This window comes from Podarcis filfolensis, assembly GCF_964270895.1.
Source record: "Podarcis filfolensis genome assembly, chromosome: 13".
NCBI classification, from domain to species: domain Eukaryota; kingdom Metazoa; phylum Chordata; class Lepidosauria; order Squamata; family Lacertidae; genus Podarcis; species Podarcis filfolensis.
Window position 1 is genome coordinate 1007037 of NC_139615.1, and position 20725 is coordinate 1027761.

A 20725-nucleotide genomic window follows, 5' to 3' on the forward strand; every position below is an offset into this window, starting at 1 on the left:
CCAGTCTTTTGTAATGACAAATACTTAGCTCCTGAGCCAGGTCACAGGCTCACCCTATTCATACACAGACATACCCTTAAGGCAGGATTTGTGCAGGAAAAGACAATGGGGAGGCTTTTCCATTTTCCTGGGACCTTAAAAGTATTATAACGCCAGCCGTAGCTGGGAAAATGTGCTCCTAGCCACAGAGGGTTCTTGAGCGTGACAGAGAGGGGTCCAGGAGCACCCCAAAAACCCGCTCTTTCCAAGGGGGGGTTACCCTGCCCCAGCCAGCCACTCTCCAGCCTCCCCCAACCACAAAGCCAACATCCTCCCAGGTTCAAACTCTGTTAGTTTCTACTCTTTACACAAGTGCAGCTGTGCTTTTACAGATCCTGCTGGGTTTAGAAGACTTTATTAAAGCAGAATATAAAATTTGAAGTTCAGCAATTCACCAGCAGCAGTTGAAAGCAGCAAAGAAGTTCCAGAAGCTAAAAGCTTCACAGCTAAGTTCCTGGTGCCCAGCAAAGAGAGGTTTTGTAAATGTTTATAGCTTCCCTTTTCCGTTTGTGGCATGCAAGAAGAGAACCGTCTCCCTCGGAAGGTCCCAGGAACTAGACTTGACAATCAATTCCACCCATGCGCAACCGGACTCGTCCTGTGTGCCTCTTTCCCCCTTTTGTTCCCCACCTTTCGCTTCTCATTGGCTGCTGAAACCGTCCTCTCCATTTTTCGTACACGTTATAAAGTGAAATTTCAAGAAACGTCTGCAGAAATTGTAGTGATCAGGTGGGATCGCTATGAGGAATTATGAAATATGGAACAAGCCATTTGTGTCAGCAATGAAAGCATGGCGTTGACTGGGTTTGATTCATTGACAATAATTTCTAATCAAATCCCACAGGCCTCTGCATCTCTGCCACTTGCTTTCTCTACGCCTGACAGGCACGTATCAGCATTCTAAACACAGGCCAGTTGCTTCATCAGGCATCCTCGGGACATAAAGATAGTAGGTTACTTTGATGTAGTTTAATCTTTAGACAGATCTTAAGGGCCAGGAAGAGAGTTCACAAGGAAATGGTAAATACTCTTTCCTTGCCTGTTTATGACCTCTGGGGTTTCCCAAAAGCATTCCTCCTTGCTTTCTATTTTATTTACTCTGAACTACTATGCATGCTCAAGTAGGAAATCGTTTCTTTGTAGTTAACAGGATTTCTTCTCATCTGACTTTGTCCTATGAGGGGTTTTCTGAAATGCTCAGAGGAAATCTGATTGGTTCTTACGGACACTGTGTAAAAAATTCTTTTGTGAATAAAACGACCTGGGCCGAGGGGTGGAGAAGGAATTATTATTATACGCACCCCTCCCAGAGTCTTGCTGGTCAAGCCTCGTGTGTATTCTATTAATCAGGGTCCAATCCTTCCTTGCTTTGGGAACGCCGCAGAAATCAGTGGCAACAAGCAGCACAGCTTCTTCTTGAGCAGGACAGCGGCCCTTGCGTGTGTGCCTACAGGTCTCTGCCGCGGCACAGAAAAGCCTCGCTTCACATGCCCCTGTCACTGCCGGGATCGGATTGCAGCCATCAGCAGTCTTACTCTCCTGTAAGCGCCATGGATCTGGGCCCGAAACCATGTTGTTGGGATACTGCCGGGGAGATGGGGGCATCAGGCAGGCCCCCCCAGCTTGCTCCGGACGATCACCAGTCTCCCATGAAACAGCGTGAGTCAGACAGCGACACGAGCCTCAGATACGCTTAGAGACTTGTGCACCCTCTGTCAGCAGAGTGTGTAAACCATCACACAGCGGATGAGGCGGACAGAGGCAGATGTAAGCATTATTTACAGCATTTATTCAGCATAGTTCAGGAACAAAGGAAAACATGTCTGCATCCCTTCGTCTCCGGCAAAAGAGCAGTATAGCAAAAACAATACACAACGGAAGTTCCCAGCAGACTGTGCTGGACGTAAACAGGCATGTGATACACGAATATCATGCCTGTACCCTTTTAAGGTGGAATGGAACTATATCCTAACACGCCCACCCCTAGGCGGGCACCCAATGCACTCCCTGGCGTCCACAAAGGGCTCCTCGGCCGAGCTCACAGAGCCAGGAGGTCGGAGCTGGTGGAGGTCTCCACGAGGATGGAGCCTGGGGGACAGGCAGGGGGTCCCCCTTGCAGCCGCAGCACCTGCCCACTGCCGGCGTCTGGGGGGGTCTCCGCAGCCAAGACTTTGACGTACCCCAGCCGGGTGCTGCGCAGGAACCGCCTGGCCCACACCTGTGGAGCGGGGAACAAAAGGAGAGTAATGTGAGATGGTAGATTAAGAAAAGTTATGGAAAACAGATTTGTAATTTACAGCGTGTTGTGGATTGAAAGAAAACTACCTCCACTTACGTAACCCTCTGGCTTGGTAAATACTATCTTTCCTTGCCATCCTTCCTTTCCTGTTTACTGCCTGTTTATGACCTCCAGGGTTTGCTAAATGCATTCCTCCTTGATTCCTGTTTTATTTACCCAAAATGTATGCATGCTCAAATTAGTTCTTTGTAGTTTTAACTTGGTAGGTTTTTTCTTTTTTATGCTCAGAGGACATCTGACTGGTTCTTACAAGCGCTGTGTTACAAGTTCTTTTGTTAATAAAAGGGAGCTGGGCCAGGGTGTGGCAGATTATTATTCGCGCTGCCTCCCAGAGTCTTGCTGGCCAAGCCTCGTGTGTATTGTATTAAGCCGGGCCCAATCCTTCCTTTGCCTTCAGAACGTAACAGGTGGGAGATCATGTTGCTGCCCGTGTGCCCCCCCCCAATTCCACCCACCTCGATGCGGATGGGCTTCTGCGGGCGCCGGCGGCAGAAGACGGCCTTGAAGTTGAAGTCTGGGCTGGAGGCGGCCTTGTGGAGGCAGGATCTCACCGCCTGCCCTTCGGAGCAGACCTTGACGTAGACATCTGGGGCTGGAGAGAGAGAGGGAGGGGGACACACCCCGGTCATTTGCCCCCAGGCCTCTTGTGGGACCCCTCGCCCAGGGCCTAGGCCTTCCTCAAGAGCCCCTCCCTCACCAGCAACCCCCCTGGGCAAAGGTAGACTATGCCTGAATGTGGAGGCTCTGCAACACAGCTCACAGCTGCTGGCAGGCCTCTCCTGCCGCCTCCCCCTTGAATTTGCCCCGTTCCTTTTGGCAAGCCATCTAGGGCATGCCCTCAACACCCGCCTTGTGGCAGCGAGATCCACAAAACAATCTGCCGTTCCTGCATCACAGCGGGTTGGGCTGGATGACCCCCAGGGTCCCCCCTCCAACTCCACCATTCTGCAATTCTGGTCAAGGCTCCCAAAAGGGGTGGCATTTGGGAGAGAGGAGTGTCTTTCTTTGGAATCACAGAACCGTACAGTTGGGAGGGACCCCCAGAGGTCATCTAGAACAACCCGCTGCAATGCAGGAGTCATCGCAAGCTCACCTTTGCTGGAGTTGGGGAGTGCCAGCCCCACGGCCCGATGGACCCAGACGGAGGTGATGAGCTGGTGGGATCCGGAGCAGCAGCTGCAGCGCGGAGGTGGGGGGTCATTGCGGTTGATGGCCCTGGGGGGCGCAGAGAGGGAGGGAAAGAAGTGTATTTTTATTGTAATATGGGGGGGGGTAGCCTTACAGGAACATAGATCCCTTACCTTTCTCACCCTGACCTGGCCACAGTGATTCATGCAATGGTCACCTCCAGGCTTGACTACCATAATTTGCTCTACACGGGGCTGCCCTTGAAGCTGACTCAGAAACTCCAGCGGGTGCAGAATGCCGCAGCGAGACTCCGCACAGGGCCCTTGCTGCGAGATCACATTCACCCAGTGCTTTTCCAGCTGCACTGGCTCCCGGTGGAGTAAGGGTCAGGTTGAAGGTGCTCGTTTTGACCTTTAAAGCCCTATGCGGCCTAGGACCCTCGTACCTACGGGACCACCTCTCCTGGTCTGCCCCATGGAGGACCTTAAGGTCCACAAATGGCAACACCTTGGAGGTCCCGAGTTGCAAGGAGGTTAGATTGGTCTCAACTAGGGCCAGGGCCTTTTCAGCACTGGCCCCGACTTGGTGGAACGCTCTGTCACAAGAGACCAGGGCCCTGTGGGACGTGACATCTTTCCGCAGGGTCTGCAAGACAGAGCTGTTCCACCTGGCCTTTGGTTTGGACTCAGTCTGACCCTTATGTTTCCTTCCCCTTATGGTTTTGACTTTTAAAACGAGGCTGCATTTTAAATTGCATTTTAACCTGTATTATAAAAAAATACAGACTGGGGTTCGAGGGGCCCTGCTCACCGCAGCCTGGCCGGGCGCTCGCTGTAGATGCGCAGGAGGAAGGCGCTGCTTTGGCCGGGGTCAAAGGTCGTGGGCAGGAGGGCGTAGCGGCCCCCGGACACCTCCGCCCGGAGCAAGACGCTGCGGGAGTTGATGTAGGTGGAGCCGGCCATTCGGGGCGGGATGCGGTGCAGGCGCCAAGTCCGGTTCTGCTCCACCTGTGAGGAAGGGAATTACATGGGACGGGGAGGGGCCCCCAGAGGTCATCCAGCCCAACCCCAGCAGGGCAGGAATCGCCGCTCGAGAATCCCCGGGGGGTGACCAGCCGGCCTCTGCTCAAAGGCCTCCGTTGGGCTGGATGAGTCCCGGGGGTCCCTTCCAACTCTGCCATTCAAATTGCAGCGCCAACGCCCCCCTCCTCAGCCCCTCCCCTGCCAGGTCAGGCAAGGCCTCCCCCCTAGGGCCGTTCATTAAAAGCTTTGTTTTGAAAATGCCTTCTCCAAAGGTCTTATCTTACCACACTAGGGATTGTGTAGCTATTTCTGCAATTTCATGCATATCAGTTAATATCTTGACCCTCCTCTATGAAAATAGCTCTTTACTTGGCCGTTTCCCCATGTCATGAAGGCTGAAATTTCAATTCAGCAGAGCAGGGTCAAAATATTGCCGTATTTTTTGCTCCATGAGACGCACCTGACCATAAGACACACCTAGTTTTTAGAGGAGGAAAACAAGAAAAAAAATATTCTGAACGAAACAGTGGATGTATGATTTTTGTGGTTCATGCTGTGGCCACAGACATGTGATCTGATGTTGAATTTGGGGTAGCCCAATGCAAAACTCCTGAGGATCCATGTGGATCTGTGCTTTGTAACCACGTTTTTGCGCCATTGCGGCCCCACAAAACAGTGGGTGGGTGTTTTTTTGGTGCAGGCTGCAGCCATGGACATGCTATGTGATCTGATGGTGAATTTGGGGTGACCCAATGCAAAAGTCCTGAGGATCCATGGCCTTTTACCTCCCTCCTCCCAGGCAGTCTCCGCGTCCCTTATCTCCCTCCCAATCGCTTGCCAATCAGCTGCTTCCTTTCAACACTCCCTTCCCTCTTGTTTGCCTTAGTGTCTTTTCCTTAGCTGGAGCAGTTTTTTGCTCCTCCTTTTCTTCTAATTTCTCTCCTCATTGCTTGTTTTAGTCTTCCTGTCCCCTCCCCTTTCAAGTTTGCTGTCTTTACCTCCCCCTCCCAGGCAGCCTCCTTTATCTCTAGCCTCCCTTATCTCTCTCCCGATAGCTTGCCGATCAGCTGCTTCCTTTCAACACCCACTTCCCTCTTTTTTAAAAAAGAGCATGATCTGCTTTTTGCCCCTGGGCAATTCGGCTCCAGGGACCACACATTCACTCCATAAGACGCACAGACATTTCCCCTTGCTTTTTAGGAGGAAAAAAGTGCGTGTTATGGAGCGAAAAATACGGTAACTGATACGCTTGAAATTTCAGATATAGCTATATAATCCCTAGTGTAGCAAGATAAGACCTTTGGAGAAGGCATTTTCAAAAAAAGAGTTTTTTATGAACCGCCCTACTCTCCCCCGCACCCAGAGCTTCCTGCACCTCCCAAGTCCCCCCCCCCCCAGAACAAGGTGCTTGGACTCACGCTGAAGAGCTCGAAGCCAATGGGGAGGTTGTGCCCCCCAGAGCCGGACCCCCGGAGCTGACGGGTGTCTTCCTGCTGCAATGAGATCAGGACCGAGTCTCGAACCCCAGACACGTCGAAGAAGAACTGGGGGGAGAAGAGAGAAAACGTCAGCCTATTGTTTTGACTGCTTATATGGTATACATACACACACACACACACACACACACACACACACACACACAGATTTGTTCTTGTTCTTATTTTTATTATGTACCATACAGTGGTACCTCTGGTTGCAGACACAATCCGTTCCGGGGTGCCTTTCGCACCCTGTAAAGTCCGTAACCAGAGTGGCACTTTTGCGCATGTGCAAAGCGCAATAGAGCACTTCTGCACATACGCGAACCATGCAGAACGCTTCTGTGCATGTGGCGAAACACTGAAATAAACACTTCCGGGTTTGCCGCATTCTTAACCCGAAAAAAACACAACATGAAGCATTCGCAAGAAGAGGTATGACTGTATAGGCCTGACTATAAGCCTCACCTTTTTTTCCCCAAATTCCGACCGTGAAAAGTTAAAGTGTGCCTTAAATTCACGACCTTACAAAAATGGGCTTTTATGATATCACTGCTGAAACAGACAGACGGTAAAATGGAACAGGTGTGAGTGCCTGCGGAATTTTAAGGGAGCGGCTTATATTCGGGCCAATACGGTATTTTGTGTTTTTATCTTGCGTTTTTATGCTGTGCACCTCCCTGAGATCTACGGATGGAGGGCAGTATACAAATTTAATAAATAAATTTACATAATCGAACTGCAGAATTGGGAGCGACTCCCAGTGGTCATCTAGTCCAACCCGCCTTGCAATGCAGGAATCGCAGCAAAAATGGAAAAGCAAGGGCATTTAAAGCAAAAGAAATAAAACGCTCAAAAAGAGGAGAACTCAGCCTGCCACCCTTATTCTCAGCTTGCAAACAACCGAAACTGATGAGGTTTTCGAAATATGGGGTCCCAGAACGTCCATCGCTTTCCCCCAGTCACCTGGGGGTTCTCCAGGAAGGTGTCCCGGTGGTTGAGGCAGCCCCCTGCCCGCCTCTTCTGGGGGTCCCACTCCCCAAACTGCAGACCCTCCACCCAGCTCCGCCGGCAGCTCAGCCTCGCCGTGTTCATGCGGCGGCAGATGACGACGTCTGTGAAATGGGCGCAGAAGTCCTCAAAGCTCATCCTGCCGGGAAAGTCAGGGAGACGGGGAAGAAGAGTCAGGCTGGGACTGTTGAGGTCAGAAATATTCTACTTCAACCTTCCTGTACATGTGTGTGGCTTGGCTCACTTACTCGAGCCGCCTGGAGCTCCTTAGACACACTCTCTCAATGAACCAAAGAGAGCGAAAGATTATGAAACATTGGGGTGTGTAGACTTTGCAGCTTATTTTTAGTTGCAATTTAGTGAATATTGCTTCAGAGATTATAAACGCCTTATTGGTTTGCTAATCAGATGGTGTGTCATGCTCCAATTGTGACGTCCAGCTATTTTTTAGTTTGCTGGTTTGCTAATATAGTGTTTTATCGGTTGCAATTACTGACGTTATGTGGTTATTTGTTGCTTGTGAGCTGCTCTGGGACTCATTTGAACTGGAACAGAAATACTATCCGTCAGTCAGTCAATCAATCAATCAATCAATCAGCTGTCAGAGTCTGGTCTTGGCTGCCCCATGGAGAGGGAAACAGGAGCCAGCCTGCCTTGGGGTCTTTCCACAGGCATAGGCAAACTCCAGCCCTCCAGATGTTTGGGACTACAACTCCCATCATCCCTAGCTAACAGGACCAGTGGTCAGGGATGATGGGAATTGTAGTCCCAAACATCTGGAGGGCCGGAGTTTGCCTGTGCCTGTCCTAGAGACCTGCAGCCAACCCCTGAAATGGAGCCTTGCAGGATCTGACCCCGAGGGGCACCACAATCACAGAGAGACCAATGGAGCCCCCCCAACCCCAAACTTACCAGAATTCGCCATCGTCCCGGACGGTGACCCCCATTTGCTTCCGGTTTCTCTGGCTCACCTTCTGCCATTCTGGGGACCTGCGAAGGGGGGGGGGAAGGTTTTAAGTGAGACCCTCCGCCCCTCGAGCAGGACCCTCTCTAACAGCCCCCCAGAGCCCACCCGGTCTCCTTTCCCCTCCAGGGGGAGCCCACCACATTGCATTGCAGGGGGTTGGGCTGGATGACCTTTGGGTTCCCCTTCCCATTCTACATTCTAGGATTTGTTGGAGGTTTTTAAGCAGAGATCAGGCGACCATCTCTTTAGGGATTCTTCAACTGCGATTCTTGCATTGTGGGGGTTGGACTAGATGACCACTGGTGCCCCCTCCTATCTCTACAGACCCATAATTCTGTGACTAAGGGGGCTGGCTGCTCTCCTCAGATTCTTGCATTGTAGGAGTTGGACTAGATGACCGCTTGGACCCCCTCCTATCTCTAAAGGCCCATAATTCTGCAACTAAGGGGACTGACTGCTCCCCTAGATTCCTGCATTGTGGGGGTTGGACTAGATGACCACTGGGGTCACCCCTACCTCTACAGGTCCATTAATTCTATGACTAAGGGGGCTGGCTGCTCCCCCCCCCCAGATTCTTGCATTGTGGGGGCTGGACTAGATGACCACTGGTGCCCCCTCCTATCTCTACATGCCCATTATTCTGCGACTAAGGGGGCTGACTTCTCCCCCCGGGCCCCTTCCGTCCCCCCTAATGCAGCCTTCCCGCCCCCCCTTACTTGTCGCTCCAGGCCCCGTTCCATTCCACCGTCCCCCAGGGGTTCCGCATGCGAATCAGCTGCAGTTTCTTGACCTTGAAGAGCTCCAGGAGGTTCCTCCTGCGCAGGTGGACAGTCCTGACCGCCGTGACCCCATAGGCGTGGCCCCGGACCAGGCCACAGGGCAGCTCGGCCTCGGGCCCCTCGCCAGGGAGGGACTATGGGGGGACACAACACACACAGATTCAGAGAACAGCCATGCAGGACTAAGAACGCCGTGTGGTGGTCTTGCAATAAGGTTAAGGCTTTCTGGGAAACGATATACAATGAAATGAAAAAGATGTTCAAAATAAATTTGTAAAAAGAACAAAGCCTTTCTCTTGGGAATTATATTTCCCCCCCAAAAAAAATTTATTGGTTTTCACAATATTATAAACAAACAAACAAGACAAACAAACATAACAAACATAAATCATAGCCCTATTGAAAATTACAGTTATTAAATTTGTTAAAAGACTTCCGTGCTTCACCTTGGTTGCATTTCATTGCATGTCCTTTTAACACTTTTCCAAATCCCAATTTTTATAAAATTTAACTTAAACATTAACATCCTTAAATCTTCACCTTATATAATTAAACATATTAATTCATCACTTAACATAAACAAAATCCTAAGCCTGATTAAGTATCTGCAAGCTATTTCCGGTTAATTTAGCTTAACAAAATTAACTAAATAGACTTTCTCTTGGGACTTATAGGGACAGAACTAGCTAAATTGTACAGAAACTTATTCATGTCTGCAACTACAGCGGCAAGAATGTTACTTTCTATCGTATGGGATGGTCTTGCAGTAAAGTTAAAGCTTACTGGGAAACAATATACAATGAATTGAAAAAGAATTTTAAAGTAACATTTGTTAAAAAACAAACAAAACCCAGAAGCTTTTCATCTGGGACTTATAGGGACGGAACTACCTAAATTGTATAGAAACCTATTTATGTCTGCAACTACAGCGGCAAGAATGTTACTTGCCCGGAAATGGAAAGGAGAATTCCCAGCAAAAGAAGAATGGATACAAAAACTTATGGAATATGCAGAAATGGGGAAACTTACCGGAAGAATAAGAAATCCAGATAACGAACTTTTTTATAAAAGAGTGGAAATGGTTTATTGAATTATTTACAGGTAAATTGCAAACAGATAAAAAAAACACTGGCAGGATTATTGTAATAACCTGCAGTTACGTAAGAGTAAATATTGGAAGAAGATAAACGAGCGAGTTAAGTGAATTTGGAAATGCAGAAGATGTCAAAAAATAAATTTAAGGAGCTGCAGAAAGAGGGGGAAGGAAGTCAGGTTCTGAAATGTCCAAAGGATTGTAAAATCAGTGAAATGTATATATCTGAAAAGTAGAAATAAAACTGAAGCACACAGACACCCCCAGTTTATTACTGATTTCTTATTTATTTATTGCAAGCCTTCGCAGCAGCAGCGGGTGCTGTGCTTCTCTATTTACTTATAATGCCAGTTTAATCTTTATTTAATTTATTTATTGCACTGATATCCCAAAACTTTCCCTCTCTCTCTCTCCCCTTCCTCATTCAACCCCCAACAACAGCCCTGTGAGGAAAGCCAAGAGGCAGAGGCTGGCCTTCAGGGTCACACCAAGCGAGCGCCGGGGTTATTCGAACGCCGGTCTCTTTCCGCGCTCTAACCACTGCGCCACGCTGCCTCTCCTTCACCTCGGCCTCTTTTCTCACCCGGATGGAGCAGCTGACGAGAGCCGCCCGGGCGTGGGCTTTCTTCAGCTGCTGGAAGAGCTCCTTCCGCTTCTCGGGGTCCGTGCCGAAGCCCCCCTCGTCCAGCGCCAGGGGCTCCGAAATGCCCCCCGAAAAGTCCACCAGCGCCTCGGCCGTGTTGCCGCCCTCCAGGGCCTCGTAGCATCCATTCAGCCTGGGGAGGAGAGGGGAAAGAGGGTGGGTGGGCTGGAATGCCCAGTGGTCAGCGGGGAGGGGGACCCCCCCAATGCTGAAGATGGGGCTGGGGTGGGCTGGTCACTCCCCAATGACCGGTCTTTTGGACAAAGGAACAAGGCCCATCCTCAGAGCAGGTGCTCTAACCATTTGACCACACAGCCCTTGAAGGGGGGGAATTACAGCCAGCCAGCCGCCCCAATGGAGAGTCTGTCAGGAGGAGGGTCTGAGAATCCCAGCCGCCCGCCCCACACTTGCGAAGCCCATTATTGACATTTATTAAGACTGAAAGCGGACTTTAAATTAACTTCCTTTTCCTTCTGTGATGGAACCCCTATTTGGGGACTTCCCTGTCTTTTCTGACCCACGTAGAACCAGTCCGGAGAGTTGGCCTTGATGAAGATTTGCCGTTTTCTCCCCACAAACAGTTTTCTATCTGGGCTTCCACTGAAATGAGGCTGCATTTTAAGTAGTATTTTAATCTTGTTTTTAAGTTGCATTTTAATCAATTGTTTTTATACCAGGTGTTAGCTGCCCTGAGCCCGGTCTTGGCCGGGGAGGGCGGGGTTTAAATAAAATTAAATAATATCTGGCAAAAAATAATGGTTGATAGGAAATAGAATAGCTGAATATTAATTTGAGCGAATATATTAGTATATTCAGCTAGCAGATGGAAAATCAGAAGCCATTTCATCTTTTTCTATGTTTCCTTTCCTTTTGCTTTCCCCTTCTCCTGTTCATTTTTCTAGATTAGATTTTTTTTTTAAGTACTCTGGTATATTATAAAAAGAGCCACATGACATCTGTTGGCTTTCTGTCAGGGGTTCTTGAGCCGTGATTCCTGTGTTGCGACTGTGGAACTCCCTGCTACAGGAGCCAATCTGGATGCCTTTTAAAAAGGATCACACAAATTCATGGAGGAGAGGGCTATCAATTTTTGCTCTGCGTCCACAGTCAAAGCTTCTGAACCCCAGTTGCAGGAAATTGCAGGACGGGGGAGCGCTCTTGTGTTCGAATCCTGACCGCAGGCTTCTGCACTGGGGCATCCACTTGGCCACTGTGAAAACAGGGCTAGATGGGCCCCCATTGGCTCAATCCAGCAGCCAATGGGGGCTCTTCTGATGTTCTCATGGAGCCTCCAGGTGCAGAGTCAGTCTATCTTGTTAGGAAACTATGTACGTGCAGCTACTCACACAGAGTCAATTAAGGTTTGGCAGACAGCCAGAAGGTCATGTGAAGGAGTAAGTCTGCCTGGTGATAACAGAGACATGGAGACAGCTCCCTGATTGGTCAAGCTCTCTCAAGGGAGCGATAATTAATGGCCTACTAACTGGAATGTGTTAGTTCAGTGTTCAGAGGTTCAGTGTGTCAGTGAGTGTAGGAGTTGTGAGTCGTGTCAGAGAGAGCTAGCAAAAGGTCCGTGTTCTGCTCCTGTAAATAGGTAAAGGTAAATGGACCCCTGACCGTTAGGTCCAGTCGTGGACGGCTCTGGGGTTGCGGCGCTCATCTCGCTTTACTGGCCAAGGGAGCCGGTGTACAGCTTCCGGGTCATGTGGCCAGCAGGACTAAGCCGCTTCTGGCGAACCAGAGCAGCGCACGGAAACACCGTTTACCTTCCCGCCGGAGCGGTACCTATTTATCTACTTGCACTTAAGGGTGCTTTCGAGCTGCTAGGTGGGTAGGAGCAGGGACCGAACAACGGGAGCTCACCCCGTCGCGGGGATTTGAACCGCCGACCTTCTGATCGGCAAGTCCTAGGCTCTGTGGTTTAACCCCCAGCACCACCCGCGTCCCGGTGTTCCTGTAAATAGTACGCTGTATATAATAAACACCTAACTACAAGTTCCTGGTTCCTGCTTCGTCTATCCTGTCTGCAGCCAAGTCGCCAATTGCTTTCGTGGATTCTGCGTTGACTCTGCTAGGTCTGGCTAAGGTCCTGCAACGAGTCGGAAAGTTGTGAAACACCAATAGGTTTTGCCAATATATCTCGCTCCCAGGTTCTTGGGGTCCTTTGGCTATTTTGAGGCCAGGATGCTGAACCAGGTGGCCTGATCCAGCAGCAGGTCTCTCCTTGAGAAGACCCCCCACCCAATTCCCCCGCCATTTTGCCCCACCCACTTGGCGTAGGCCTTCTCCAAGAGGGCGCTCCAGAACTCGCGGGGCTCGGCCGAGCGGCAGAAGAGGAGCTGTCCCTGGCGGCAGGGCAGCCGGTCGTCCACCACAACCTCCGTCCAGCTGCCCCAGCGCCAGAAGCGGAAGCGGAAGATGCCGCCATATGTGTGGGGCCGGCGAGGGTCCCAATCCTGCTCCCGAGGGTTGGGGATGACCTGAGGGAAGAGAAGCAGGAAGGGCTTTGGACTCGGCAGGAGGAGGTCAAAGAAAAAGGCCAAGACACAAACTCAGTGGATCAGGGGAACGCTGAGGACATAGTTTATCTTGATTTCAGGAAGGCTTTTGACAAAGTCCCCCAGGATTTTCTCGCGAGGAAGCTGGTAAAATGTGGGTAAGATGAGGGAGCTGTTAGGTGGATTTGTAGCTGGCTGACTGACCGAACCCTTAATGGATCTTTTGCAATAATTATGTTAAATAAATTAATTTTAAAAAATAAAAAGAGAAGTACTGGATTCTGCTTGGGCGCAGCAGGCCTGGCACCCTGGCACCCCTCAGAGGGCACCCCTCTGGACAGGGCTGCATCTCTCTTTCGGGCACTCTGCACATGACCAGAGGCACCCTGGCCTGAACCAACCAGTCCCAGTTCACATCATGGCTAGATCCCGCTTGCAAACAAGAGAGAGGCTGGTGTCTGCTTGGGCAGAGAGGGGGCAGGGAAGGGGGGAAGGGGGTGGGCAAAGGAGGGGCCCCTACCTTCTTCCAGATGCTGGGCTCGCTGGCCAGGCAGGAGGCGGCCGCCACAAACCAGCAGTTCCCGAGGCTGCCCTGGTGCAGGTCCCTGGGGCTGATGCCGTCCACAAAGAGCCGGGGGTCAGCGCACAGCTCCTGGCCAAGGGAGGGAGAGAGGCTCTCTGGACATTGGAACCCCAAACGCCCCCCAGTATGGGGCAGGACTGGGCAGACCAGGGGGCTTCTCCCCACCCACCTCCCCCTGAGAAACAGCCCTGCCAGGTCTTCAGCTTAAGCAGCGGCAGTGGAAGGCAGCATCGCACGGAATCATAGCATTGGAAGAGGCACCCAGAGGCATCTAGTCCAACCCTGGCAATGTGGGAAAAGACGCTCCTGCCTTCCCCACTTTATATAAATAAGTAAATAAGTAAATAAATTAATAATAATAATAATAATAATAATAATAATAATAATAATAATTTATTATTTATACCCCGCCCATCTGGCTGGGCTTCCCCAGCCACCCTGGGCAGATTCCAACAAAATATTAAAACACCGTAATACATCACACATTAAAAGCTTCCCTAAACAGGGCTGCCTTCAGATGTCTTCTAAAAGTCTGGTGGTAGTTGTTCTCTTCGACATCTAGTGGGAGGGCGTTCCACAGGGCGGGTGCCACCACCGAGAAGGCCCTCTGCCTGGTTCCCTGTAACCTCACTTCTCACAGGGAGGGAGCTGCCAGAAGTCGCTAGGAGAGGGACCCCGGTGTCCGGGCCGAACAATGGGGGTGGAGACGCTCCTCCAGGTATTCAGGACCAAGGCCATTCAAGGTCAGCACCAACACTTTGAATTGTGCTCGGAAACGCACTGGGAGCAGTGAAGGTGTTAGGTGGTCTCGGCAGCCGCTCCCAGTCCCCAGTCTAGCTGCCACATTCTGGATTAGTTGTAGTTTCCGGGTCACTTTCAAAGGTAGCCCCACGTAGAGCGCGTTGCAGTAGTCCAAGCGGGAGATAACTAGAGCATGCGCCACGCTGGCCAGACAGTCTGCGGGCAGGGAGGGTCTCATCCTGCGCACCAGATGGAGCTGGTAGACAGCTACCCTGGACACAGAATTGACCTGTGCCTCCATGGACAGTGGTGAGTCCAAAATGACTCCCAGGCTGCGCACCTGGTCCTTCAGGGGCACAGTTGCCCCATTCAGGACCAGGGAGTCCCCCACAGCTGCCCAGGCCCCCACTCTCTCCCACCCACCCCTTTGGGGTCAAGGACACACCCTCCTCTTGGAGGGGACCCCAAGTCTATGGGGGTCTGCTGAGCTGAAGTCCTTTATATACAGTAGGATTTTCCCCACACCAAGACCCCATATTTATGTATTCATTTAATTCCCACCCCACATTTCCCTCCTAATACAGGGATAGCTCAGTTGGCAGAGTCTTAATCTCAAGGTTGTGGGTTCGAGCCCCACGTCAGGCAAAAGATTCCTGCATTGCACACGGGGTTGGACTAGACAGCCTCTGAGGGTCCCTTGAGACTCTGCAATTCTGTGATTCAAGGGGGGCTCCCCTTCTCAATAACCCCTGTGAGGGAGGCCAGCCTGAGAGAGGCGGGGAGACCGGCCCCCAAGGGAGCTTCACGGGGGCCGAGTGGGGGAATGTGAACCCCTGTCTCCTGCTCACCCCGGGGCGCTTCCAGGAGACTCCCTGCAGAGGGTCTCTGCGGTAGAAGAGGGAGGCGTTTGTGGCCGGGAACTCGGGGTCCTCAAAGAGGCTCTGCTGCTGCAGGCAGCGCTTCTTCAGGTGCTGGTAGTGCTGTCCCCGGAAGAACTTCAGCCTGGAAGGCATGGCGACCTAGAGAGGAAGCAATGGGGGGGGACACAGGGCAGGGGGCTGCAGCCCTTGGAGGAGGACGAGGGACCCCGGGTCAGAAATATGGGGGTGGGGGGGGAATAAAACCAAAACGCAGGTTAGGAGGCAGATTTGCATAGCTAGCATTCGATTGACGTTGGAGTGAGACTGAGTTGAGAAATAAGACTAAGAGCACATATTGATATAGGAATGTATTAGATAATATGTAAAGAAATATACAATAATAAGAGTACATTCTCTTAGGACTAGCTGCCTGAGAAACAGTTTCTACCCAAATGCAATTCTGGTTTTAAACACAGTATAAGGAGTCTCTATAGGAGAATATTGTATTTTAAAATGGGGTTTCAGAGTTTTTAGGGGTTTTTGAATGTCTTATGTAGATTTTTCAGTTTCATTGTTCTGTATGGGACAATGACAATAAAGATACCGTATTGTATCGTACATTCATTTGCAAAAGAGGAATATACAAACGGGAAAGACAGGAAGTCTAGTGTGTTGGTATGTATATGATTTGGGGGGGGAATTGGTTTTTGTTTTTTCTCTTTCTTTTTTTGTGTTTCATTTTACTTCTAGGTATATAAAATTTGTATATAATTTTTGTATACATGTTGGAAATTATATTACAGAAGTCCTGTAATGTAATAGGACAACGTTTACTGATGTAATATAAGAATGTTAAGAAATAAATAAAATGCAAATTCAAAAAAAGAAGAAGCCCCCAAAGCGATAGAATAAAACAGGAAGAAGAAAGAATAGGAGGCAGATTTGACTTTTATTCTTTTGAAATCTAATCACGGAATTGGCGAGTGGGAAGGGAGACCCCTAAAGGACATCCATCCCAACCCGCAACACAGGAATCAACGCAGCCTGTCAATTCCTTAAAAACTCCTGAGAGTTTGCCTTTCGCGGGTCAACGGGGGGCTTATAGGGCAGGGAGGGAAGGCCCCACACAATGCCAGGCCTTCACTGCCCCCTCCGCTCCTACTGTGAGCTCATCGCTGCCGCCTCACAATGGCTTCTCCTCCCTGCCCCCCCCCCCACTGGCTGGTTTCTTGGCCCTCAGTCTGCAATGGCTGCACGCCTCCTGCCATGTCTTCCAAGCACAGCTCCTGCCAGGAGGTCGGGGACTTGGCCATCAAGTTTCTGGGCGGCCTGGTCTTGCTCTGCGTAGCCAACAACGTCATTGCTCTGGTGAGGACGGGCGAGGGGTTTTGGGGGGAGGAATAATGCTGGCTCTGGGGCAGGAAATTCAAGAATTATAGACCCGTAGATTCAGGAGGGACCCCTAAGGGTCATCTAGATCAACCCCCTGAAATGCAGGAATGACCCAAGCCCAGCTGGCCCACCTGAAGCTGGGATTGGTTGTTGGAGGAGGGCACCTGATGCCCTGCTCACTGGACCTGCTGACCTGGCCTCATAAAAGCCAGCAGGGAAGGGCTGGGCGATGGGCTTCGTGGGGTGGTGAATGCTTCCCTCCGTGAGGGAGCCTTCCCAGACCCGCTGAAAGAGGCGGTCATTAAACCGCTTCTTTAAAAAAACAACTTTAGACGCTGCCAATATGGCCAACTATCGCCCAGTCTCAAATCTTCCATTCTTGGGCAAGGTGATTGAGCGAGTGGTTGCTGAACAACTCCAAGCATGCCTGGAAGAAGCAGACCATTTGGATCCCTTCCAGTCGGGATTCAGGCCTCATCATGGGACTGAAACCGGCTTGGTCGGGAGAAGTGAGGTTACAGGGAACCAGGAAGAGGGCCTTCTCAGTGGTGGCGCCTGCCTGGAATGGCCACATAAACAACTATCTGACTTTCAGAAGATACCTGAAGGCAGCTCTGTTTAGGGAAGTTTTTAATCTTTTATTGTTTTATTATTATTATTATTATTATTATTATTATTATTATTATGTTGGGAGCTGCCCAGAGTGGCTGGGGAAACCCAGCCAGATGGGCAGGATATAAAGAAATTATTACATTATTATTATTATTATTATTATTATTATTATTATTATTATTTCTCCCCCCCACCAGCTCTGCCTGCCTCCGCCGCCCTTCAGCAGCAAAGAGGTTCCCCGGAGCAAGCGCAAGAGAGAGAAGCAGGAAGTGGAGGAGCAGGAGGCGAAGGAGGCGCTGGAGCCGACAAGCAGCCGAGGTCGGGGAGTCATTTTTGTGGGATGAGAAAAGTTGGGGAGCCCCCAGAGGCCGGGGGGGGCAGGAACAACGCAGGGGCAGCCTTGGACCAAGATCCCCGTCCACATCAGGGCCCCCGAAAGATGCTCTCCCCCAGACTCTGCAGGGACCCCACACAGGATCTTTGCCTGGACTCTGCACAGTCCAGGATGGCTTGTGTTGCTCTGCCTGCAGAAGGCCCTGAGTTCGAGTCCTGACAGCATCTGCAGGCAGATCAGCAACCCAAGGAGAGATGCGGCCGGCCAGTCGGCGTAGGGCCCTGTTCTTTGACTTTGGGCTCTCTGGTGTTGCCTGGACTGCAATCCCCACCTCCCTCAACCACAAGCTGAAAGGGGGTGATGGGAGTTGTAGTCCAGGCGCTGTCTAGGCGCCGCTGGCCTAGCTTGGAGCATCAGGCAGGTTTTTCCAGGCTCCTTCCCTTTGCCCATCTTCCCGCCAAGAAAAGCTCCCTTCCCAATCTTCCGGGGCTTGTCTGCACTGCAGTTTAAAGCGGATCTGAGGCTCCTCCTGTCTCTTCGCCCCATCCCAGGTGAGGATGTCCCCAACCCACGGATAATCCAAGACCCCCTTGGGTGCATCTAGATCAGCACTGTCTGCACGGGCCGGCAGCAGCAGTGGTTCTCTGGGGTTTGCCAGGCCTAGCTGGGTGTGTTGTAAGGGGGGGGGCTGAACCCAAGGCTACAGCCCCCCCCTTTTCAGCTGGAGGTGGTACCAGGAACCCCACTGTGTGTGGGATGGGAGACACTCTCTTCCCTCTCTGCTTTTAGGTCCAAGACAGGGTGCATATCAAAAGTCAAGGAAAAACTGGAATTAAGGGCCGGGCAGCTTAGAGATGGCACAGGCGTAGCCGGGGGGGGGCAGGGGGCAGCCGCGCCCCATCAAGCAAAACAATTTTGTTTGTTTAGTCGTTTAGTCGTGTCCGACTCTTCGTGACCCCCTGGACCAGAGCACGCCAGGGTCTCCTGTCTTCAGCAAAACAATAGAAACACTTAACTAACTAACCAACCACATTGGTTCTCCCCCACCAACAAAAGTCCTGCCCCATCTAACTTGAATCCTGGCTACACTCATGGCTGGGGGGGCAGAGTCACTCGTGCCCAAGAGGGCCCAGCCCTCCCATTCAGCAGAGTGAGGTGGCCTCCTCAGGCAACTGGGGTGTTGAGAAAATGCATTTTAATAGTTGCATTTAAACAGTAAGGGAAAGAGAGACAGAAACCCGTGCTTGCAGGATTCTCTACCTCAGATGATGATAATAATAATGATATTTAATTTATATCCCGCCCTCCCCAGCCGAAGCTGGGCTCAGAGCGGCTAACAACAGTAAAAGTAACACAGTTTACATAAAATCACGGTCAATTAATTGAAATACATTCTAAAATCAATTCATTCTAAAATCAATTCAGAGTCAAATTAATGGCAACCATTGGGCTAGAGTTCTATGAGGATTACAGAAGGAGAGACGGGGTCAGACTGCGCCTCGGCCAAAGGCCTGGTGAAACAGCTCCGTCTTGCAGGCCCTGCAAAAAGATGTCAAGTCCCGCAGGACTCTAGTCTCTTGGGACAGAGTGTTCCACCAGATCGGGGCCACGGCCGAAAAAGCCCTGGCTCTGGTTGAGGCCAGCCTGACCTCCCTGTGGCCTGGGACCTCCAAGACCCGGAGCTCATGGGACCAACCACACACACACACCGCAGCCCCTGCTGCTCCGGTTGCAACCCCAGCAGAACTCAGCTCAGTAGCAGCTGGAGTTAGGCGCATAGGGCAGGCTGCTCTCAAGCATGTGCAGAGCGCCTTCCTGCAATGCTCCCTTGGAGGGGCTTCCCTTACACGAAATCTATAACTTAGTGTGGCAGCACATACAACTTTGGAACTCCCTGCGTTTTGACACCAGGCAGGAGCCTTCAACGGCACCACTTCCGGCGCCAGGTGCTTAGAAATTCCATTCTGTCTTGTGCGCATTAAAGTCGGGTTGCAAATTATTCCCCATTTTCCTGGGTAACGGTATATTTTCCTGGTAAACCGCTCGAGGGCGTTGCTGTCGCCGTTTCCTACAAACAGGCAGTTCCAAAAAAAATCTCATGCAATAAAAATCTCCCCTCGGTGGGCCGGTGTGACTTTGGGTACCGGAACGGCCGAGTGCCTCTGGCGCACGGAAAGGTCCGCAGATCGGGGCGCCCGGAGATGCCCCGAATTGGGACGGGGGCACAGAGAGGGAGCAGCAATTTGGGGACCCTCCTCCTTCGGACCTCACAATTTCTCTCTCTTCCCCCCCCGCACCCCAATTTGCAGAAGGTGGACGCTCCAAAGGCGCGCGCAGCACCCACCGCGCCTCCTCTCGACCAGAGACGGCTCCCCGGACGCACCGACACAGCTCCAGCCTGGCGGCCCTCGGCGGCGGCGGTGGCAGCGGAGTGAGCCGTCGGGGCTCCAGGCGGGACGGGACCGACGGGAAGCGCCCCGAGCCGTCGAGCAGCGCCCGGCGGCGGGAGCAGCAGCAGCAACCCGAGGAGCTGGAGGACCCGTCGGGGCGGCGGCAGCGCTCGCGGCAGCAGGTGCCGAGCCGCTCGCCGTCCCCTCGGGAGCGCCGCCTGCGCGCTCCCTGCCCCTCCAAGATCCTGATCCTGCGCACGGACTCCAAGGGCGAAGTCCCCAAAGGGAGCTGCGGCGGCGGCGCCCCTCGAGGGCAGGTGGTCTACGACGCGCGCTGGCTCCCCTGCGTCCTGGGCGAGGGCGGACAGGCGACGCTGCTCCCCCAGCAGCTCCGGGAGCTGTGCAGCCGGACGCCCCCCGTCAGGCGGCCAGGGGGGGCCTCGCCCGCCCGGGTCAGTAAAGAAGTCGCCCAGTGAGCCCCCGACGTGTCCGCGTGTTTGTGGGGAGCGGAGGCTGCTGCCGCCGCCGCGCGCCCGGGCGCTCGCGCCTCCTGGGAGGCTCGCCTCCGAAAAGCGGCCTTGGTGCGGAGCTAGGAAGGGATCCGTGGGAAAGGCAAGCCGGATCCTGCCCCTCTCCGACGGAGAGGCGGTGAGGGGCACGGTGCGTCGCAGGGGACTGGACAACTAGAGGACCCTTGCCAGCCAAAAGTGGTGGCACTCGCCATCTCCGGAGGCAGCAAGGGCTTCAAAAATCAACCCTGAAATTATAGAGCTGCAAGGCGCCTCCAGGGGCCATCTAGTCCAACCCCAGGCGATGCAGGAATCCCTGGCCAGCCAAACCCTTGTTTAAGAAGCCA

The 20725-nt window shown here is 52.0% G+C and overlaps 2 protein-coding genes across 2 annotated transcripts; one reads left to right on the forward strand and one right to left on the reverse strand.

The window, feature by feature from the left end:
* Positions 1-1807: 1807 nt before the first annotated feature.
* LOC310746830 (calpain-5-like) lies at positions 1808-15323 on the reverse strand. The gene is made up of 12 exons (XM_083580974.1): positions 15130-15323; positions 13478-13609; positions 12731-12939; positions 10400-10592; positions 8661-8857; positions 7890-7967; positions 6933-7116; positions 5907-6032; positions 4277-4473; positions 3432-3553; positions 2794-2930; positions 1808-2257 (listed from the first exon to the last, which is right to left on the reverse strand). Exons 1-12 carry the CDS (start codon positions 15292-15294, stop codon positions 2078-2080), a joined length of 1920 nt encoding a protein of 639 aa, XP_083437100.1. The 5' UTR covers positions 15295-15323; the 3' UTR covers positions 1808-2077.
* A 1006-nt stretch (positions 15324-16329) lies between these two features.
* Positions 16330-20350, forward strand: LOC310746932 (uncharacterized protein; the record flags this gene model as incomplete). Its single annotated transcript, XM_083581193.1, has 3 exons — positions 16330-16509; positions 17343-17463; positions 19789-20350. 3 exons carry the CDS (start codon positions 16330-16332, stop codon positions 20343-20345), a joined length of 858 nt encoding a protein of 285 aa, XP_083437319.1. The 3' UTR covers positions 20346-20350.
* Between the last annotated feature and the right edge of the window lie 375 nt (positions 20351-20725).